Source organism: Uloborus diversus, chromosome 3, assembly GCF_026930045.1.
Source record: "Uloborus diversus isolate 005 chromosome 3, Udiv.v.3.1, whole genome shotgun sequence".
NCBI lineage: Eukaryota > Metazoa > Arthropoda > Arachnida > Araneae > Uloboridae > Uloborus > Uloborus diversus.
In genome coordinates, this window is record NC_072733.1 from 79803380 (window position 1) to 79828111 (window position 24732).

At 32.2% G+C, this 24732-nt stretch overlaps 1 protein-coding gene across 3 annotated transcripts in view; it reads right to left on the reverse strand.

Annotated features, from left to right (window-relative positions):
- Positions 1-478: 478 nt before the first annotated feature.
- The window catches only part of LOC129218032 (uncharacterized), a 184492-nt gene continuing 160238 nt past the window's right edge, over positions 479-24732 (reverse strand). For all 3 annotated transcript variants that reach the window (XM_054852211.1, XM_054852212.1, XM_054852213.1), the window contains 3 exons: positions 22883-22945; positions 20348-20482; positions 479-3314 (listed from right to left, as the gene is read on the reverse strand). In XM_054852211.1, the coding sequence (XP_054708186.1) occupies positions 3090-3314; positions 20348-20482; positions 22883-22945 (423 nt within the window). In that variant the 3' untranslated portion in view covers positions 479-3089. The remainder of the gene's footprint in view (positions 3315-20347; positions 20483-22882; positions 22946-24732) is intronic.

Consider the following 24732-nt stretch of genomic DNA (forward strand, 5'->3'; position numbering starts at 1 on the left):
AACAATATAATTTAAAGTATAGTATTTTATTATCCAAGAAGTTTTCTTTGCAACAGAGAGGATACAAGGATTGCAATAAAATTTAAACCGTCCAATTCTCGCAAAATGAACATAGAATCTTAATAGTCAGAAAATAACTTGACGTAAAATTAGGCTAGCCATTATTGTTCCTTAAAAACACAAAACAGCGTTGTTTTAATTGAAAATTTTCTGACTTGAAGTTCTCAATTCTAAAAATACAAAGTAATAATATCAATGCAAAAAGATGTGATATCTCATCAAAAACAACCCTGTTGTAAAAATTTCCCCGCCAAGAAAACCTTTAACTTTTCCGCACAAAAAAGAAAACCTGCATCCTTTTTCATCATAGCTACTTCCATTAGAACCTCCTCCCACCTTTAACTCCTCAGAAATATGGATAGATCTTTTAAATTGGTTATCTTGTTTGGCGGGAAGCTTTTTTCTCACCAAGCAACCACTTCACTTTGAAAAGCTTCCCGCCAAACAAGATAAACAATTTAAAAGATCTATCCATATTTCTGAGGAGTTGAAGGTGGGAGGAGGTTCTAATGGAAGTAGCTGTGATGAAAAAGGAGAAGAGAGAGGATGATAGTGTGGCAGATACTTGGCGGGCAAACTAGATATAACTTTTTATGGCTGAGGTTTTTTGGGTTTAGGATGCAGGTTTTCTTTTTTGTGCGGAAAAGTTAAAGGTTTTCTTGGCGGGGAAATTTTTACAACAGGGTTATTTTTGATGAGATACCAGTTTACAGCTACAAAATAGTTGGGAAAAGCACACACATACACACCAGATGAAATACCTTTCAGAACCAAGCAAAAAAAGGTTAACATTATTCCGTGTACTATGTTTTCGGATCTAAAAAATAAAAATTAAAAAAAAAAAAAAATCATAATAAAATTCTTGTCACAGGGGAGTCAGCTGACCTTTTGACCCTCCCCTGAATCCGCCCTTGGCTGCCCCTATGAAATGGTCATGGTTATTTATCTATTTCTTGTATTAAGTATTAAGCTGAAGTTTGTCATGGGTTTGTGCTATTTACTCTGTACTGGATACTTTTTTTCGTTAAAAAAATGTTCGAAACATACATTTCAGCGGCCTTCAGTTAGGTAAATTTAAAATAAAGAAATGTGGATGTTCCTAAATAATATTCAAAGGTTTAATTGCTAAATATTCAAAAGTTTCATTTTCTTTTAAAATTTTTTAACACTGAGAACGTTTTCTATTTTTCTTGTTTTTATTTATTATTATTATTATTTTTTTAGTCTTCACTGAATTAAAATTGTCAGCCTCCTCGGGTGACAGCCCTGCCTTGACGTGTTCATTATCCCATACAAACCAGAGGCAGTTGTTAAGACCTTAGAAGGTCCTGGGCAGTTATGCAAAAAAATTATCTTATCGGCCCGACACACAGAAAATTATCTTATTACTTACAGCATGCGTTTGTAGAGTTATTGTTTTTTATATCTTAATTTTGCAACCTTTGCTTTTCTTGCAGCGATTTTCTTATAAATCGTTGAGAAATGTACCAAACTATTATATTGCCATAGATTTTTTTTTTTTTTTAAGAAAGGAAGAAAGAAGGAAAAGAAAAGAAATGAAAAACTTTTTTTTTACTATTCAATACTAAAATTCAACGCGGCCCGAACAGAGGCGGCCCACCGGGCAGATGCCCGGCTGCCCGCCGGGCCCATCCGCCCCTGTGCTTCACACACTTGAGGCGGTGGGTTCACTCTCACAGCTCCACCCTCGCTCTGGATGTACTTTCCCCTCTTTGTGATGTAAATTCTTTCATGTGTTGCTTATATATATTCTGTACTGTATAGAATAAAATATATCATGCATAAGGGAGGCAAGACACTCAGATTGCAGTCCTCATCAAAATTAATCTGTGCATTAAGCACCAAAAGAAACACAGAAAGGTTTGGAGGTCTTAACTCGGAACTTTTCCGAATTTTTAGTTCTAAAAATAGTTTTAGACGATCTTTGGTAATTTTAGGCTGAGGAGAGGTGGCAAGACCGCTAAAGTTTTCGAAATACAAATGTGACGACCGGCAACAGGCTCTGGGTCCAGTTTGACTGGTCCTAGTTAAGTCCCCAATGAAGAAAAATGGCCCTCTCAAAGCTACCTTTCTAATTTCTGCCTTTTCGGGTAAGCTGTTCCAGTTAGCATATTTTTCCCTTGCAACTACTCTTTGTTTCCTTCCAGTCAGCCAATTTCTAATCCAAATTAAAATATTCTCTCCAATTCCAGTATCAGCTAGTTTGCTGAGTAGAACAACATGTGGTACCTTATCAAAGGCTTTTTGAAAATCAATATAAACAACATCCACACACTTTTTGTTATCTATTTTGTTATAAAGTCTTTGTCATAGAATTGCAATATATTAGTAGCACACTATTTACTTTTCCTGAAACTATGCTCCTGTTTGTGAAAATTGCAACACCATGAAGGAAGCATCATAGTTGAATGAAATTTAGTACACAGTTGAGTGGTAATGGTACAAATGAATGATTACATTTTCAAACCAAACAAACAATAAAAAGAGATAGAAATTAGTTTTCTGTGTGGCCACCACGCGTTACAATAAGAGCTGCTACATGACTCAGCATGGAGTGAAACAAAGTTTGAATATCTGCCTGCGGAAGAGTATTCCATATTGTTTGTATGAGCAACCTAAGTTTGTGAGTCGAAGCAACAGGACGGGGGATCATGAGCGAGACGCCGCCCAACGAAATCCAACACATGTTCAATCGGTGACATAGCCGGGGAATATGCAGGCCAAGGAAGAAGCTGTACCTGCTTTGAATCGACTCGAGGAAAAAGTAATGACAAAATTCTTTGTTTATTTGCACTCATAATTTTTTGAATTATCTGTTAATCAAGTTTTTATTTTGAAATATTTGTTGTCTCAAAACTGTGTTAACTGAAAATTACTTCTATTATTTTCTTTGATATTTCATTTTATGTTGTTGTTTAACATGTACAGTAAATTTACAAAGCTTAAAACAAATTGCGTAAATAACAAAATCTCAATCCATAGCGACATAATGTTGAGGTTTTGAGCCTTTAACGTTTTCTTTTGTCTTTTCTTTGTAGCGCACGTGGCAAAACCTTGTGGTTTGACACAGACCATTTGCTTGCAGCGCTCCTTTTCAAAGCAGAACGCCGTCTCCTTCCTGGAAGATATTCGCCGCCATTCTTTTGGAAGGCAGTCTTCGTCTTTGGCACTTCACTGGACATCAACAAGTTAGAAGATGCTGTCAGATTAAACTTATTACGTCTGGCTACTTCCTGCATTGAAAAATATAAAAATGTGTCATTTCACAAAAATTACATATCCAGAGCTGCTAACCTGGCAAGTAACATATTAGTACAATTTCTTTCAACGGTAGTTCTCAACAGGTGGGAAAAAAAAGTTAATTCTGAGCAATTTTTAAAATTTTGAAATTTGATATCAATTTTGTTTTTATTGCATAGTATGTACACCTAACATCATATACAAACATAAAAAGACAGCCGGTATTTATAAAAATTAATAAATAGCAAATTTAATGATCGGTTGTAGTTAACAGATTTTGGAAAAGTTGTCCAGTAGGTAACAGATTTTGGACATCATCATAATGTAAGTTTCAGTTTTTGAACTTTTCCAATGAAAATTTTATGTATTTTTAAATTCTGCAATGAAAAATAGAGGATTTATGAAGTACTCTAATGACTTTATATACTGGTCTTTAAATAATAAAATTTTGTTATGGTTTCGTAGAATCTGAAAAAAAAAAAAAACCATCCATTGTGCCAGCGCAGGTGATAAAGTCGCCAAAACTGACGTTGTTGGCGAAAAGGGAAATTCCCCGCTGGTAGCCCTATGCTTATCGTACGCTGTGAGTTCTCACCAATCGGGGTTTGCTTGGCGATTTTTGTGCAAAGAGAGAAATATCTAAATATTAGAACATTGAAGAATTATTTATTAAATAATTGCTGTTTAGATATGGATTTGTTGTCCTAAATTGAAATTTTTTTATCTAAAATGTCAGCAAAATAACAGATAATCATGTTCAAAATGCTGCAGAGTTATGAGCTGCCGCCGTTTTGTTTACTTAAATGCATTCATTACAATCGAAACTTGTGTGTCTACTATTATTTATGTAATGTTCAATGCTTAGCGTATTAATTGTGCAAAATACCAATAGGTTAAAGAAATTAACATAATAATAGCCTTTTTTATTAAGGTTACAAGACAAATTCATTTATAATTATGAAAAAATGGACAGAATTATCAGCATCTAGATCGTAACGCAATTTGGACATCTCACATATATGTTAAAGAAAAATGATTTTGCTTCAAAGATACTGCATAAAAACGTATGAAACACTTTAAAATAATTAAAAATTGATTTTGAGGATCGAAAAATACCTTTAAAACATATAAATCACACATTTAGTTCTCAAATAATAGCATTGTCCAGATAGTAACTTTTGAACATACATCCAACTTCCAACTACCTTTTTTTCTAAACTCGTTTACAAAAAAAATATTGTGTCTTTACTTTTGTAATTTGTGGAAAATATTATAAAAAAAATATTCAGTTTCAGATTCATGCCCTTAATTTTTTTTTTAAATGTAAGGAGATAATTTAAAATAAATTTTTTTTTTTTTTTGATGGTACATTTGCTCAAGTTTTTAATGTCCAAAATTATGCCTTTTTGCAAAAAAAAAAAAAAAAAAAAAAAGTTTTTAAAGGGTATTTGAAGAGCATTTTTTCCATAATTTAGGTCAATTCTTGTCTCAATACAGTATTATAATTTAACTCAAAAGTTTTTGAGTTAATTAAAAAGAAAGTTATTTGATGTTAAAGCTTCAAAGTTGAGATCTGTGTTTGCTCCTACCTTTTGAGAACTGCACTCAAAAATTAGCTAAATTCATTGAAAACTAGCTTTATACATTCTACAGAGAGTGAAAAGATTCATTTAGTTTTTGAATGTATCAGATCAAATATATATATATATATATATATATATATATATATATATATATATATATATATATATATATATATATATATACTAGCTGACCCAGCCACGCGTTGCTGTAGCAAAGAAGTTAGATTAAAATAAACTTGAACTCATTATTTTGATAGAATCAAATAAATATTTTTAATACAGCTTAAAATAGTATAGCCGATTTTATAACATATGAGATTGATAATGGGCGTTATTCAATGTAAAAACGATTCCTAAATGTTCCTGGAAAATTATGGGCAGCTGATGTGATAAATTTCTGCCAGTATCATGTCAAGCCAAAACCCGGAAAGTTTTCCGATAAAAGTTAATAACCTTCCTGAAATCATCTCGGAAGCCTCTTGAAAAATTCGAAGATCTTCCCGTTTGAAGTTAGTCGAGTTTCTGGAACTTTAGTGTAAACTTAGGAAGGGATACAAAAAAAAAGCTTAGCACCTTTATGATTTATTAAGGAACTTCTATAAGCAGTAATGCGAACATAGCCAAAGCTTAGCCACAACTGCAAGCAATTATCGAAAATTTTTACTCAGTAACGTTTCAGATTTGTTTTTTTTTTTGTTTTTTTTGTTTTTTTTTTTTTACCGTGCAGGCTAAAGTTAGTACTTATTGAATTCAATAAGTACTAACTAAATTTTCTATGGAAAAAGCACTATACTTACGCTTAGTAAATTTTGTAAGTATAACTTACGCAAAAAAAAAAAAAAAAAGTAACTTGAAAGTGATAGTAAATATCGAAACTGATTGTAAAATAACCGAATGTAGAAACTAAGGGTAAACCACCATACACTTTTAGATTCTACACTACATTTTATTCACATTAGCTTTCTCTATAGTTTGTAATCAATAACTTCTTTACAAAATACACTAACTAAATTAAAAACGTATAAAAATTAGATTTTTTCAATGAAGTAGATAACATTGACTTCGAACTATTGTTTCTATTATTTGAAAATTGAAAACTGTCTAAGCACTAAGTTGTGCACAATGTTCTTGATCAACCAGTCTTTTGCTAAAACGAAAGGTATGATAACTTTCCACGTGTGAGTAAGCAATATTTCGTTGCCCATAAGAGAAATATTTATGTTTCAAGTACAAACCGAAAGAAGACATTTTTTGTTCTTTAAATCTATTTATGGTCTTTGCAAAAGCTAAACGAATCAAAAATTGAAGCCTTTCAAATGTGTTTGAAAATTATGACGCTAATAATGGATTACGTGGCAACTCAAACATTTCTCATTTAAACTTTTCCGACAAATATTGTTGACTTTTAATGTAGAAACGTGTACCGTTGCGTAATTTAGGTGGGTTTAAATCGCGAAAAAGAATAAATTGTTGAGCCAATTTTAAACCGGAAATCGTGTAGACGCATTCCTGGTGTATCCATTGAATTTAAAAATTCATTTGGAGTGTTTACTGCTTTGTTTTCATCGACAACTGTATAGGCTTGTTCAGCATCAATGGGGAGCTTTTTTTTAAAGCCGTCAGTAATGGCTCATTATTCGCAATAATTGTAGCTAAGACAGAGTCATTGCTCTGTTTTTATACGTTGCAAATCAGTGTTAGCTAAGTCGGTGGCCCAACTATCAAGTGACGGCATATCATAATAACTAAGTGGCAAATTTGAAATTGAAACGCTAAAACCTTCAGTTAAAACTAAAGCTTCATATTCATCTCTGGTGTAAAATCTGGATTTGGACATTTGTGTGTTTGTTAAACTTTATGAAATACGTCTTCAAACGTGAAAGTAATATAGTTTCTCCTTAAAAAATAATGATTGTGTTGGATAGCATGTCGTCAAAATTGTTTTAAACAGTTGACGAATACTGTTTCTCCTTATGTAAACCTGCATTAGAAAGTGTCAACTCCCAATGACTTTGTGCTACCAATAAATACAATTTGCGACATGCATCAGGATATGTATTTGACAGTCGACAATTGACGATCCACAAATATTCCTGTCTGTTCGGGAATGTTTACCGAAAACGAAACTGCTACAAAACCAGCGCGATTACAGAGGCAATTATGATTTTTAAAAAATTAAATTTATCTGGAAATAGACTCTCAATTAGTTCACTTTTCGTCTCAACGGCAGTGTAGAAATTGTCTGGCTATTTGTTGTACTGTATATTTTGATACAGTTCAATTTCACCGTTTCCAACACTCAGAAATTGCTTAGAAAATACTTGTGCGATTCGATTATTTTGCGTTTATACTCGCATGTTCATGGCCAATCGCATTATCTCGTCATTACGCTATAAAAAACGTTTTTTTTTTAAACATGCGTTGATTTCATCGGAATAACTGGTAATGTCTGCCGGAAGTCCCCAGACAGTATTCAGACAATTTCGCCTAAAAGTTTATCGTTGCCATTCAAATCTTGCATAATCCTATGATGTGCTTCGAAGGAATGCTTTTACTCATGAGCCATAGTACACTTATTCCAAATTATAATTTCACTCTCTTGCAACACTACAGCCGTACCACGTCTTTTTTTTTCTTTATTGTACACATTGCGTTTTGTTTGTTATGAATATCTAATAGGCAACTTTAAAGCTGAATGTGCTGTTCGTGTACCATCTAAAAAAAGTAGCAGCAATGCCTGACGATGCAATTGTCACTGCAATTTTCTGTTGCGAATGTATCTTTGCAAGAATTAATGATATTAAAAATTTTCTGGGGAACAAAATAAAGAAAATAATTGTTTTCCGCTTAAATTCATTAACTTTCCTGAAATAAACCTGGAATATTTTTGAAGAATTCAGTAGTCTTCTTGGTTAAAAAGGCAGTTATGATTCTGGCACCTGCAGAGAAGCCTAACGCAGGATTAATATAATAGCCCGGAACCTTCCTGCTTTTCTAAGAAAGCTCTCAAAGCATTAATACACGCATTGCCAACGCGAAGACAGACTCTCAAGCAAATAGCTCGAATGTAGTTCCTCTGCAACTCTTGCCAAGCTTCGTGATCCAGATAACTTTTCGCACTCATTGGGTGTTGAGTCAATCTGGACAAACCGCAATCACTCCGAAACCGATACACCTATTAAATACGTTTAGTTAATCTTGATACTGGTGGAGAAAAATACTTTCCACAACGGTGTGAAATCTGCAATTTGCAGTAATTCAAGGAAACGTTTTGAAAAATATAGTTGATTTTCTCAGGAAGTAAATAATAACCTGTAATATCCCGAAACGTTATATGGAAAATCTAAGCAACATCTCTGAGTTTTTTTTATCATGGTGTTTTTAGCAGTAAGTCATACGATGTTAGAGTTATATCGATTAATTAACTTACACCGCCATCTATTAAGAATTTTTAGAACTAAACAATTAATTCACACTATTATTGCATAATTAATATGAAATTTGCAGTAAAAAATTATAAAAACTATCCTATCTTTTAAGTTGGACCAAATGACACATAGATATGAAATTTGAGAAAAATCGGTTGAGTAGTTTCGGAGTTTACCCCGAACAAACATCGTGACACGAGATTTTTATATATATAGATATATACTATATATATATATATATACATACACACTAGGGTGGTCCTTATTTATAAGGAAAAAAATTTTTTTTCGAATTTTTTAGAAATTATTTGCCAGAATGTACCTTTATATAAGACATGAAAATATAACAAATTTCAGCTCAATCGGTTAATATTAACACGTGCCGCATCGACGCTGAAGTTGTGAGATTCAATGTAGGGCAGTTATTACCTATAAGAACGACAATGTACGCTCGACTGTAAACATAAAATTACGCATTTTTTTAAAATTTTAGTATAAAAACATACTAATTAAAATGAAAACGTAAAATAAAGATATAGTTTATCCTAATACTATATTTTTTATTTATTGAAATGATACATCCACTTCAGATACATATTTTGGATTTAAGTAAGCCTCCTTTTGTGGCGACTGGGAACTCTCTCCGGTACTCCTGAACAACCTGAATAAAAAAAAATAATATTGAATGTGTTTTCTAAACCTAGCCTATATAATGTGTTCAAGAAAAAAATAACAAAAAATTAAATTTGTTTATACATACCTGTATCAAAAATTGTTTTTGATGTTCATTTTTCGTCATTTTTTCATTGTAATCCTCAATCAACTTGACTCCTCTTTCTGCAATATCATTTGTACATTTTAAGGTTGAAATGATATTTTTTCCTGTGCGATAATCCTCTCTGTTTTCCCAATTCAGCGGATCGTCCTGAAGAAATTCAACACAAATACCGAATCGTTTAAATAACTGAAGCGAATTGGCGGACAATAATTCAGTTGGTAGATCTTTTTGAACAAAATTTTGGACATCTCGGATTTGCAACGATAGTTTTTTCTCAATGACTTCTGTCTCTTCATTTTCTTCTTCTTTTTCATTCACAGTTTCTATGTTTTTACTTGCACATTCCATAATTTTTTGAGCCATTCTAATTTTTTCAACTCTCTCAATTCTATCGTCAAATATTGCCATGGCAGCACACTCTTCACTTAGATACCATAAATGGTTTAAAAATTTTGTTATTGCAATGGTTGCAATGTTTTCATTAATATTTTTAAATTTAACCAATTTTCTCAAAAAATATATATCATTTAGGGGAGCTCCTGTAGTATTCGTTGCTGAAAACCAGGCCTCTACATAACAGTATACAACGAAAACGCAAATTTCTGCATTCAGTTTGGAATTATCCTTTCTCATTTTCATTTGATCGCGAAATAAAAAAAGTTTTAAACAATAAATCGCTTTAGACATCCATCTCGCTAAATGATATGCACCGGGGGCCCTAAAACTCACATTTGTTTTATCTCCCAAAAAAATGAGCGTCAATTGCAAAAACTCTTTGTAGTCATCACGTGGTTGCTCTTCTGCAAGTTTCTGTTTCACAAAATAAATAATTTCGGGCGCTACATCTTTCAGTGCATTATAAACGGCTTCATCGCTGGTATAATCTAAAAATTTCATTTTATCAATATTCTTCCAGTTTTCTTTAAGTGCTTTGAATTGAGCAATTTCAGGGCCGGATGTTACAATTGCTTTTGTCCTCGTGAATACACCAGCCAAAACGACCTCAAATATATGGTGTCGGCATGGAAGCCACAAAATATCTCGCCCTAACCTTTGTTGAAGCAGAACTGCAGCTCCTTTTATACGTCCAGTGTTTGATGCTGTAGTATCAAAACAAAAGGCTTGAATTTTTTCGGTTAAATTCCATTCATCAGTGATATGGAACACAGCAGAGCAAACTTCCGATCCTCCTGATGATGCAATTCCAGGTACTCCTAATAATTGTTCAAAATCTAAACCAACCGCGATCACAGGAAGCCGATCAATTTTCTCATTTTTTGTGATATCAGGCAATAATTTGGAACCCCAATGCACTTCAATAAAATTTGCATCATTTCCTACCGATTTTATTGATGAATATTTTATTTTCCGCAAAATCTCTCTATTTCTTTTGATAGACGATCTATTGAGAACAAACTCGGTGATATCTATATTAAGAGCTTCTAGGACGGCAGAAATAATATGCATTGCATCCCTGTCACTCACTTTACATTTGTCCAAGGCAGCGGCCAGGCGAGGTGTCATTAACGTCTTTCGTCCTCTCTTGTTTGAAGATGGACCCTGTTGAGATTCCGATATGAAATATATGTCATCTTCACTGTTGTCTTGATTTATCACTTTTTTCTGTGAATCTTCGTGTTCTTTATCTTCCATTTCAAAATGTCCAATCGAACAACTAGAATTTTCCAACAAATCTTCTTTTCTTTTCAACTCTGCAGCTGTGCGTTCTTCTTTCCGCTTTTCCTTACGTAATAATTTGATATCTACTCCCAACATACAACCTACTCTACCTTTCTCCCTTTGCTTAATTAAAAATTCTCTATCTTCGGCGATTTTAATCTCATTTAACGCATTTAAGGTGGCAATATCGAAAAGGTTGTCTAAAGCTTCTTTAAAATCATTTTCTTTTTCTCTCTGCCGTTCAGTATCTCTATTTTTAGATTTTTCTAAATTTCTGACATTATCGTACAAAGATTTTAATTTCGAAATACAGTTTGAACGGTTTTGAACTGGGATTCTTGCTTTTTTCCAAAAAACGACCACTTCATCAATAACTAAAGCACTGCTGTCATTAAGATTTAAATTTACCACTCTCATGTTATAAAAAAGTACACTCAAAACATCTCGTTTACATGGTAATTTACTACCGCAGATTTGATTTTTCATCACTCCAACTAGATAAATATTGTTCCGCAAAGTGGACATTTCAGCACTTTTATCAATTACTTATATAGCACGTCTTTTCTTATGCACTTCAAGTACGAAACTAAAACGAATGTAGCATTGAACAAATAATATGTAAAAACAAAATTGACTTGTCGAGACTTGTAGTCGCGCTTGTAGCGAATTCGAACGCACTTGGCGCCGACTCGTCGTAGCATGTTAGACAGTCAGATGCATGAAACTTCAAGGCCAATGCGGCACGTGTTAATATTATCGGATTGAGCTGAAATTTTGTATTTTTAATGTTTTGGTGTAACTGAACAAAATTACAAATAATTTTGAAAAAATATGAACTTTCGAAAATAAGGACCACCCTAATACACACATAATATATACAGGGTGTTCCAAAAATGACTTACATTTCAAAAATCAACAAAAACTACATGGGTAGTGTTAGAAATATAGCATTGGTTGAATTATGCTTGGGACAACAGTAAATTTTCAGACAGACAAACTTTCAAAATTAGTTGCAATGTTCCTCAACAGATGGCACTGCAGGTATTTTAAAAGGTATAAAAGAAAACGTAGTCTGTTTGCCAAAATGACCGGTATATTTGAAAAATCAATAAATCTAAACTGGCAGTGACAGAAATGCAGTTTATTTGCAATATGCTTGGGAAAATAGTAAATTTTCAAACAGTGTAGTTAATTTGGAAAGTATGTCTGAAAATTTCCTTTTTTCCCCAGCAATATTGCAAATAAATAGTATATTTCTGCCACTGCACGATTAGTTTTTATTGATTTTTCAAATAGACCGGTCATTTTGGCGATCTTACAGACTGCGTTTTTTTTATACCCTTTAAAGCACCTGCAGCGCCATCTGTTGAGGAACATTGTAACTAATTTTGAAAGTTTATCTGTCTAAAACTTCATTTCCTTCCCAAGCATAATGCAACAAACGGTATATTTCTGTCACTGTCCGTTATATAAACATAAATAGATACAGGGTTTTTCGGTTTAAACTGCAAAACCTCTTTTTTCGCAACCGTTAGTCCTAGATGCATACTGGGTCATTCCATGTCAAATCATCCAGCGATGGACACCCAAGGTTCTCAGATTTTGGTGAATCTTCGTGAGGTTGCTCTATATGTGGATATAAGAATAAATGGAAATTTGTATCTTGAACTTTTTGAATGGCAGCACTTCAGTTTTCCCTAAAACTTGTCTTTTAGCAAAAACTGCAAAGCCAGCAACCCTAAATACCTTTACAATTTTCACTATAAAAGATTTATTTTTCAAGAAAGAGAGTTAATTATTTTTTGCATTTTGATCTGTATTGTATTATAAAGTCAAATTTATAATTAGATTTAAGATTTAAATAAATTAAAATAGTTTAAAAAATCTTTAAACAGTAAAACTGAGTTCAATTTCGGACATTGATTTGTGCTCTGAAAGTGCTAAATAGCAATTTTAGCCCTCTAAAACCTTCAAAATCCAATATATTCCCAATAACTAGGTTAAAAAGGGTACAAACTTAAACAATAAAATTGGTGAGGTCTTGAGTTTTAATCAAGTTAGAGATGATCAAATTTGAACTTTTGAAATGAACAAAAATCAACAAAAGGTGTCCTCAACTGGATCAAAGGATACACTAATAAATAAATTCAGGCTTTCAGTACTACTAGGGCATGTTTATTAGATAAACTAAATTGAAGAAAAAATATAAGCTTATTAATATAAGCTTTTTTTTTTTTTTTTTTTGATAATATTTAGAACGACAGCTGAAGTTGAGAACTCTCAACTTCTAAGGTTGGGCTATTTTATCATTCATCAGATAACACAGGAAAATAGCCAGTTCTTAGGGGAAGTGGATGGATTTATTAGCTTCTAGAGATGCCAGCTTCATCTTCAAAAGTTTTATAATCACATGTTATAAATTAGATTCTTACAATTATTTCACAACGGTTCTTGGAAGTTGCAACTACTTTGTTCTTTTAAGAAATTTGTTTCCATAAAACCAACTCACCAATTTCAGAACCATATTACATTGTATGAACTAAGAACATTTTTTCCCTCTACAGGATTCATTCATTTGTTTTTGTCTTTACTGGTTGCTTGTCCACACGAAAGGTGGCAGTCTAAAGCTGTATCTACATTATTGTCTGCTTAATCTTTGCTTTCTTCTGTGACAAAATTGTCTGGTGGTTACTGCACAAAATGTGACCGGTTGTCAAATTTTTTTTTTGTCTTTTTATACACTTGAACCTCTTATAGAAAATTTGTTTCATATATGTTGGTTTACCAAAATTAATTTTTTTGCCAAGCATACATTATTTTAAGGTTAACATCGGCAGTAGGAAGTAACTTTCAAATTGCAGAACTGGAGAATGATAGAAAGTGAAAATAAAATTATTTCAGTAACTTATTATTTTGCGACTATGTATTTAGGTTTAAAGCTGAGAAACAAAATATACCGTGGATTGTTCCATTAATATAACTATGAATATAGTTTACAAAATTATATCTTATTGATTTGTCTTTGCATTTTCTGACTTGTATGATATTTATTGAATATTTTTTATTGTTAATTAAAAAACTATATGCAGAAGTCATATTTGCAAGACCGGAGATAAGTTTCAGAAGTCTTCTGACAGTCAGTTTTAGGTGATCTCTTTTATTTGCTTGGGTAAATCAAAAATTCCGGGAAAAAGAAAGTACTTAATAAGTTTTGTCAAAAGACCACAGAAACTTTATTTCAGGCTCTAAACATTTTTACATTTACAAACAGATTACTACACATGATGTTTTCGACTATATTAAAATAATTCATTAAAAAAAATTCAATGAATGTAATATAAATCAAAAAAATACAAAGTAAAATTAGTAAGACAGAATTTTGAACACTTTATCCAAATTAAGTTTTATTAACGATACAATCCATGTTTTTTTCCCCTTGAACTTTAAGTACAAACAATATATAGAAAAATGAATCTTTTTCAAGTTTAATGTGTAACATTTTCATACTTAGAATTATTCAGTTTTCCAAAAACTTGCCAGTGGGCTTGGTTGAAAAATGAATTGAAGTGAAATATTTGTCTGCATAATTTGGCGCCTGCAGATTGAAATATAATTGTGATTTAAAACTGATATTTCTGGCTTAGCAAATGAAAAAAAATAAATAAACCAATGAGGTAAATGAGTTTTCGATTTACAGAATTTCAGATAATCGAGATTAAAGTGAATTACAAAAATTAAAATAAATTTGACACTTGATCAGATTTTGTGTGGCAATAGCTAGGGCTTCCAAGAAAGAATTGAGAAATAATAGTAAGATTTTAACTTATATGATTAAAACTTTTGAAGATGAAGCTGACATCTCTTATAGCTAAGAAATTCATGCACTCCCCCTAGAAACTGACTATTTTTCTGTATATCTAATGAATGACAGAACAGTCCAACTTTAGAAATTGAGAGTTTTCAATTTCAGCAGTCGTCTTGAATATTATCCAAAAAAAAAAAAAAAAGATTGTATTAATATTAATTATTCTTCAATTTAGTTATCTAATAAACATGCCCTAATAGTACTGAAAGCCTGAATTTACTTATTAGTGTATTCTTTGATTTATTAGAGGACATCTTTCGTAGAATTTCATACATTTCAAAAGTAAAATTTTGATCACCTCTAACTTGATAACTCCACCAATATTATTGCATAAGTTTGTACCATTTTTAATCAAGTTTTTGGGAATATATTGGGTTTTGAAGGCTTTGGAGGGCTAAAATTTCTATTTAGCACTTTCTGAGCACAAGTCAAAGTCTGAAATTCAACTCAATACAGTAACCTCTTGTTATAATGCACTTGTTAGGGGACAAAGAAAAAGCGCGATATATCCGAAAGTGACTCTTTTTGACATGATTTTCAAATGCTTTCGATATAGTTCACGAATCTACTATCACACCTATAGAATCTTATACAAGATTTAAATTTAAGTAAATTTTCAGGGACAATATGAAATGTCAAATAAAGATGATCATCATTAACTACAGTGTGATAAGAGTGGGCATTCCAATACCCTCTTAATCCCAGTAGACTTTCTAATCCCTTCAATTTGCAGTAGAAAGGATGTGAAAAGTAAAAGTAACCAGATTGTTTAGAGAAAACTCTTTTGCCCGTCCAGAGCATTCTTCCCTTCTTTGATGCAAATCCTGATTTGTGCAACCAAGCACAAATCTTTTCTGTGCTAACAGGTAGTCAGAGAGAGTATATGTTCTCTTCTACTTGGACCAGTATGACACCTGCCTGCTGTCTCTCACTCATTGTAAAGATCTTAGTAACAATACAAAAGAAAACGTCAAGTAGTTTCTAAACTATATCTTCAACTGAAATATACTGCATGTATGTACATTTGGATGACAGAAGTTGCCTCTGCTTTTCCAGCAAATTCAGAAGAATAGGAGCATCTTGGTTTTGTTCATTGACAAAATAAAGAAGAAAAAGACCTTTTTTGAGCAACACCATATGTTTTCATGAATGGTTTCAAGCTTAAAGCAAGGTTTTTCTTTTAGGTTTTAATATTTTGAAAGACAGAAGAAAGGAGCGACATATCTGAATGAGCGACATATAGAGGTGCAATATAATGAGGGGCTACTGTAGTGCTGTTTAAAGAATTTTTCAGTTATTTTAATTCATTTAAATATTAAATCTAATTACAAATTTGACTCTACAATACAATACCAATCAAAATGCAAACAAAAAAAAAAATCAACTCATTATCTCGAAAAATAGATATTTTATAGTGAAAACTGTATGTATGTGTATAGTTGCTGGTTTTGCGGTTTTTCTAAGCAACAAGTTTTAGGAAAAACTTTGAAGAGCTGCCATTCAGAAAGTAATTGATATATTAAGATAAAAATTTCCATGTATTCTTATATTCACATATAGAACAGCCTCACAAAGTTTCATTCAGATCTGAGAACCTCGGGTGTAGAGATATAAAATTTCCGGAAATTTTGAAATGGTGGAAAAAAAAAACGGTTTTTTACCGTGTTTTTCGGGAAAAAGTGGAAAAAATGGAAAATTTGATTTTTTTATGAATAAAATTAGGCTTTCTTAATAGCTCTGTGTTTCTTGGAACATATAAAGGGTTAAGCATTAAGAAATATATGCTATCCACACATCTGCTTGACAGAAATACACTTAAAGGTAAGATTAATTAGAACAAAAAAAAAAAAAAAAACTTGTTTTATAACTGAGAGCTTTCATGATCAAACACCAGAAATAAGTCAAGTCGTCATTCAACCAATAATATTGGTAATATGTCTCTAATCGTAACAATTACATTTTCTATTTTAGATTGCCATTGAAACTTGAAGTATTAATTGAAAATTTCGACTTTCAAGCATCATTGATTTTTTTTGAAAGAAAAATAATACAATGTAACTTTTTACTGTCTGAAAATGAAAGCTACTGAGTTTTGATTTTTTCCAATCCAGTCTCAGAACAAATCAAAACTAAATTGGTGTTTCTTAAGCTGAACCAAAACTTAAACTACAGTTTCAGTTTATTCATACGGCCGTGCTAAGCACAGTAGTAAAAGTAGTTATACCAGCACTTTTGAACAAATTTGAGTTATTACAACCAAGTTATTCTCTGTTTCGTATTTTACTTAATTAATAAGATGTTTTAGGGTCATTTGATCAAGAACTATTGTTTTGAAAAATACTTTAAAAAAAAAAAGACATCTGAATCAAATGTATGGAAGAACTACACTTTAAAATACAACATCTCAGCTTGAGCACAGCTACAAATTCCCCTTTTTTGCTTAGCACGGCAGTATACAGTATGCGGCAAAAAAAATATCGGACAAAAATTGTATCATCGAATGGAAGAAAGGTAATTTCATTTTAATGAGTGTACAAAAACGAACAGTGAATATTTCAGTTAATCGTTAGGTCATCCAAAAGTGAGTTCAATGAAATCCTTGGGTTTCCACGAGAGAAGTTGTTCGTAAGACGGAAATTTGTGACCGATAAGTGGGACTAAGGGAAAAAACAGCTGAAACAGAAGTTCTACAAGTTCCAAAAAGTTCAGGCATTTGTATGACTCCAAAGATGCCAGAAATGTTTGAGACGGGCCGCAAGTCCACGCTGGAAGTGATACCCTTTCACTGATTTACCGTTCAACCGGTTCACATCCCTCAGAACCATAGGATTTGGTCTGTAGACACTTCAAGCACCTTAGAAAGTGTTAGATATCGCCAAAATCCGAAGTCAGGCTTGGTCTGAGATGGAATCAGCACAAGCGACAAAAAATCTCTAGTTTTTTGTGAATGAGGGCCGTAAAATGAATCAAAAAGTGAACCAGAAGGACATTTTAGAAGTTATTGTACTTCTGTAGGCCTAAGAGCACTTCAGCATTGTAGACTGGACATTTTCCTTTAACTCCATTTTAGAAGTTATTGTACTTCTGTAGGCCTAAGAGCACTTCAGCATTGTAGACTGGACATTTTCCTTTAACTCCACACCGATTCATGTGGCCAAAGAGACAAGAGTGGTGCAAGGCGCATTGTTTTTGACATGACATCTTTAGAGTGGACGCTCTACTTGTTCGACCTCAATCCCATTTATTACACTGTATAACCTATTTTGGAGTCCAAGGTCTACCCGAAACACACATAAAATTGAATTCTCTAAACCAATTGCTGTATAGGGACTAAGATTGATTAAAGGACTTGCTGCCCTTGAATGAAAATTTCAGTAAGCAGTTGCATCTCTGTATTACTGCAAAAGGCTGCTAGTTTGAAACCAATTAAATTTATTGATTGCTAAAGGTCTTCTGATATTATTATTTTTTGTGTTTTGTTAATTTGTTTTTAATAGAGTTTCTTGGAAATTGCTTGCCGCCCCCCTTTTTTTGTACATTTGGTTCGCACAGTCAGCAGAAACATAGTTTTGTGATTAAAGCTATGCTTGTTTGTTTTATGAAGAAAGAAAATAAATTCTTAACTAAGGTTATTGGTTTAAGCTCTTTTGCAAAAAGTATTATTAAAATTTTTTTGATCTATATGCAAATTATATTGTCATACAACAACTTGCATTAATGTTAGACAGTATCTTAACATAAAATGGGGGGGGGGAGGAAATTACATCAGAATTCAAGCGTTATTTCTAATCACTTTTTGCTGAAAATTTCAATTAAAACCCTGAAAAGTTGTAAAAAAAATTTTTTTTTTTATTTTTCCGAAGTGAAAATTTACTTCGGAAAAAAACGTTTTTTTTCTATTTTTTTCGGAAATTTTCCGGTTTTTTTTCCGACTGTTTTCATCTCTACTCGGGTGTCAAATCATGTTTTTGCTGGATGATTTGACTTGGAATGAACCTACTTCCAATTGTAAAAATGTTCAAAATCAGATGCAGATTTAAGATATTGGAAGATTGAAGCAAAAATAAAAATTATTCAAAAAATACAACTGAATAAAACTCACAGTTCTCTGATAAGAATCACCAGGATTTGTGCAAAATGCAATTGATACCCGATCTTTTGCTTCTTTACACCCTTTAACATCTTCATTTGATATTATTTTATCTGGTTGCAAACAATAAAAAAGTCCACTGTCATCTATGCTGCAGACATCAGCAACAGCATATTGTGAAATTAAGGCTTGTAATTATTCCTGGCCCTTTGTCACAACAGTTAGATCATTGTTGGCAGTTTCACCAGATCTTATTAGTTGAGAAAGACCATGACATTTTTGAAATCTATTCAGTCCAACTGTTGCTATATTCAAAATCAGTGATATTTATTTGCTGCTCAAAAATTTTAGCATGTTCTCTAATTATGTTCCCAGTTATGGTAGGATTTTGGGCACTCATCTGCATATTTCAAGTGCATAAGACATCTTCCAACTTCTTATGTTTAGCTGATTTCATTCATATAGCATTCGTTTGTGCATCATCAACATTTTAAATCATTTTTCTTTATGGCATAAGATGTCAAAATGCATTGTTGACTAATGGCTTTTTTTCCACATTAAAGAAAAATGACTTGAAGTGCTTTGCTGTGATGCATTTAGATAGCTCTGCTTGAATTTTAATTTTCTGTTTCTTAGAAATGGAGAGATGACTTTTTTTTTTTTTTTGACATTGTATAAGCAGCATCTGACATAAACTGGAGAAGTAGACTTAATTTTACAATTCTATATAAATCAACATCAATCAACTAAAAAACTTTCCTGAGTTGGACTGCAGGCCCAATTGAATTCTATCAGCAAAAGTAAGTTTGTAGATTACAAAAAAAAAAAAAAAAAGTCTTTTACTAATCTTTTTCAAAGCAGGCAGTTCAGCATTACTAAAGCCCAAGGATTACCAGGTTCTTACTACCATGGGAAGAAAACTGCATAATAATGTTGGTTTGCGGCTTTAATATGGACAGATAAAGTTCATCCCTTTCCCCCAAAACTGATAACAGAACCCTTCAAGCTAAAAGCGTTGAAAAGGGTGTGTGTGAGAATTACATTAACAAAGTAATAGACCCCTTTTCCTGTTCAATCATTGATCATGTTTCTTGATAAACCACATGCTTCTTGTTAACTCTCCATGGGGTGTTTTTGCCTGGACACTCTGGGATAAGGCAGATTACAGACGTAGATATCAAAGAAGAAATGCAGCAGTATTAATATTTGAATAATGATCACCTTTGTAAAAATAGTCAGAGAATTTTGAAAACATATTTTTCAAGGGTTTGTGTTTGGTTGGCGCTTTAACGGATAAATTACATTAAAACTCCAATATGGAAGACTTGTTTGGACACAACTATGGCAGTAAAATGGGATTGGCACTTTAAAGGTGGCACTAAATGGGGGTTTTACTGTATATTTTAAAAAGAACTGCAACACCCTCTTACAATATTTCTATATCTCCATAGGAAGGCCCCCACACAGATTGCAAACCACTGCATTGATGGGTGAAATTAAATCAATTAAATGGGCGAACTTGAACAAATAAGTTAAAACTTTTGCTGAAACAGTAAGATTTCAAATGTTTCGCACTGAATAAAATATACAATTTTTTTATACCATAAGACCTTTTGACCTGATCCAACCACAGGCAGACATGAAATCAAATATTTGATCACAATAATACTGGGGAAGATCGGAAGGATACAAACAAGAAGGATTCATGTTGCTACCATTCAATTTCTCTTCATCAGCCTAAAATATTTAATAGAAAAATATTAAAACATTTTGTTTTCTCTCACAAAAATCAATTATTATAATTGAATTGATAAAGATGTTTTAAAAATTACTACAGAAATTTAGTAAAACAATTCTATTAATTTTAAATTAATAGGGGAATGTATTCTCTACACATATCCAAAGTTTAAACATGAAAAGGGGTACTGTGTTAAAGTATAGGTTGTACTTTTTCTTTCATTTCTTAACGTACAATCCAGCCTTGCCTTATAACCAAGGAAATTTTCAGGAGCATAAAGATTGATAGACATGTTTTTTAACTAACCAGTTATTTATATACAAAGTGTTGATTGATAAAAACCTTATCATCAGTTGCAAAAAGAAAAAAAAATAACATTTATAATTTTCATTAAATTTATTCAATTGCCATAATAATTGAGAAAATTTTCAAACGTATGTTTTAAAAGTTAGATTTAATCATAAGTCATTCTCATTGACAATTGTTTGCCATGTCATCTGCATCAGTCTGATGAAATTGTGTTTCAATAAACCTCACCTTCACTTCCATTAAAAATGTGGGAAGTGCCAGTGTTGTTAAAACTTTTTGAGATACTACTAGTAGTTAAACTGTGGTTAGGTTTTGTAAAAATAAATTGTACAGTAATTCCAGGGGATGAATGTATTTCTGTAAATGAAACAGTTGCAACAACACCTTGCAAAAAATATGTCATGACTTTTATACAGAGAATGTATTTCAGCAATATTTTTGTTTTGAAACTAGCATTCCATTTATTGATAAATAAATTGATAAGCAAAATAATTGTCTTATTGATAAATAATGACACAAGTTCAGCGTAATGCAAAGTACTATGGTTATACATAGCTTGGATATAGTGATTATAATACTGGTATACTGAATACCCATATTTCAAGCCATTTTGTAATATCAGTATTTGATGGGATAAAACACGAGCATTTTTGGTATTACCTGGAAATAGTAAATATTTTATTTACATATTTTCTGTTGTTCTAAATGCACATTGCTCTTTCAATGAGACAGTACCAAAATCAATCTAATGTACAAATTTGGCTTCACACACATTTGCACAAATTAATAGAATATCAATAAACAAAAGTACAGGAAAGAATACAAAATGATACTTTCATTTCTAGATAGGTAATGAATTGCATTTTCGTGCTTTTCAGTGAACTATGTTTTTATTTCTTTTACTTTATTGTTCATTAACTTGTCCTTTTGGGCAGTCCATGATGGCAGTCCCTATGAAGCATGATACCATGCTTGAGGGGGGGGGGGGAATTCAAAAAATTGTGAGTTTGAGGTAAGGGGAAGAGAGGGGTTAACAAAAGTGTGACATCACTTTTTTTATTGAACAAAATTATACTTATGAAAAACAGTCTGACATGTGACAACGGAAGGAGGTCAGGAGAAGTGTGACACTTTGAGGCAAAGGGTTGAGGGGGGCAAATTTTATGAAAAAAATGTGATAATCATTAAAGAACAGCCCCTTTTGAAAAAGTTAACTTAAGCTAGCTAAGAAAGCAACTTAATTTACATGTGTGAAAAAAATATACAATTGGACCTCGATATAAGGTCACCCCTCAGGACTCACAAAACTGACCTTATAAGTGGAATGACCTTATACCTGATTCATATATATTTTTGAATGAATAAGCATGTATATACACCAATTCTTTGCCAAACTTAATATATTCAAATATAAATTTTAATTAGGTAGTAATAGTTTACTCAATTTAAAACAATTATAATTTTGGAATCAATAAGAAATTTTTAAATGACTTCGAAAAATTTTCATTTAGAATACAGCTGCATACAAATATGCTCAAGCAAAGAACTGATGCACAATTAATCTTACTTGAAATTATCGATAATACAGGACTGTGGCAATTTTTCTTTAATTTAAATGCAATGGTTCCTATATTTTCAGAAAATTTCTTTTAACTCTCTTATGGCTAGTAAAAAAAAGGTCTCATGACATGTACATGCTGAGGGCTTGTGTTACTGCTTCTTTCTTTTTTATCACTTTCTACTGCATTATTTGCACTTTATAATACGTCAGTAGGAGAAATAACTTTTCACTATTTAAGGCTTGTATATTGTGGACAATTCTTTGGAAGTGAATCTGTTAGGCTCGATATCATTCAGAGAAAGTCAGACAACAGTGACCTAATAACTGGTTACTGTATTACAATTTGACCATATATTCAATAATACCTTACATAGAACCCCTATTCATAAGCCGGGACTTTAGAAAAGTGGCCTTATATGCGGGATGACATTATAAGCCAGTGACCTTATATGGAGGTCTGACTGTTTTTGTTATAAAAACTTTCCCAAAAGTGTTGATAAAATTAAAAAAAAAAAATTAATACACTTACTGCTACTAAAATAATTTTGTAAGCAATGTAATAAATTGGCAGCAGACACAATTTGTGACACAACTAAAAGAAAACAAATGATCAGTTACAAAAAACAGTAAATAAGGAAAATGTCAGTAAACTTCTGTTAATTAGCTTCAACGTAAATTTATAAAATCACACATTAAAACACTCTACAATTGAGGCAGTGAGAAGCAAAGGGATGTAAGTGGATTTTTTAAAGATTCTTATAAAAGATTATTACAGTTCAGATCTTAGGTAGGCTTTCATTGATTTTTTTTTTTTTTTTTAATTCATGCAGCACACACCAGAGCTACTAGTAGGGTAACGGCACCAGTAATAGACAAGGGTCCAGTAACAGACAGTCATTAGTTTGGATTTAAATAATAAGAACTTTAGGTGGGTTAAACTGATGTTGCTGTGGCCCATGAGTACAGTACACTCTAGTGTTATCAGGGTGAATTTTTTTGAACCAGTTGGTATTTACAAGGCAGTGGTGGAAGGTTATGAACAGCCACCAAGAGGTCAGCAGGTGTTTCATGTTCATTTGACTTTAATAAGGCTTTAGTTCTAAAAAAGAAAGAACATTTGCACATTTCAAAGAGAAAAAGGTAATTTTGTCCAATGCTCATTCTTTCCTCATCCTATCTGTTACTGGGTATCATCAGTTTTTTTCATGTCTGTTACTGGCGGTGGGGGGGGGGGGGGGGGGGGGGGGGGGAGGTCGGACCTTTTTACAAAATTGAGCAAATAAAAATAGAATTAACTAATTCAGGGGATTCAGAAGCTGCCAAACGTTAGATGAGATGTAGTTGCATGAGAAAAAAATAGTTTTTAAAGTCTAAATACATTAAAATGACTCACAAAATTGAGTTAACCTGAGAGCAATGTCTTAAGCCTGTCTATTACTGATGCTGTTACCCTACCATCTCTTGCCTCAAAGTAAAGGAGAGGTTCTCCTAGTATTTTCAAAAGTTATCTCCAAAATTTTAATTTTGGCAATTACATCCCTTTATTTCTCACTGCAATTTTATACTACATAATCATTAAGTAGAAATTAAAAATAAAATTATCAATCTTAAACTTTTATTACAAAACAAGAAGTTATTTATGCTATACTTCTTACTTTATTCATAAGTATATTATACTCTTTCCCAAATTATTTTCTCTTCTTTGACTATTTAGAATACAATAAGATGAAATAAAAAACTCATCAAATAAATTTTTTAGTGTGAAAATAAAAAAGATGGTTAACAAAAGTGAAATACAGAAATATTTTTAAAGGTAAACTATGTGCACTGTCAGACATGTGTACTTCTGAATTCAGAGCCAATGTTCCAGGCATGTTTAGATCTTTATTCGGGGACATCCTATGCAGCTAGAGATTGTTTGAGTCATATTGTAGCAAATTATCATTTACATCAACTTTATCTTGTGGATGACCCTCTCTTTTGGGGTGTGCAGAAAGGCAAGAGAGAATCTGGAGCAATATTTTATTGATGTTTTCTGCTATTGCTTCAGAAGCAAATGGTTAAATGCACTGGGTAATGATGCTGCCTTGAAGAGGATCCTGCAGGGGATTTGTTTTTGGCTAGTGACTGCATGTGATCATTGAAGGCATGAAGCCTTTGGGATTATTCATCACAGTAACTCATAAAAATCAAAGAAAAAATATGCTTGCTGTAGTTAATTCGAAAAATTTTACATATTTTTCTACATTCATCACATAATAGCAAAATCTAATGGTGCTAATGATTGAATAATATTGGGTGGTCTCAAAAATATTCAGATAAAACAATGGTGCTACATTTTTTCCCCTTTTTGACATGAAGAGATGAATAATTTATATA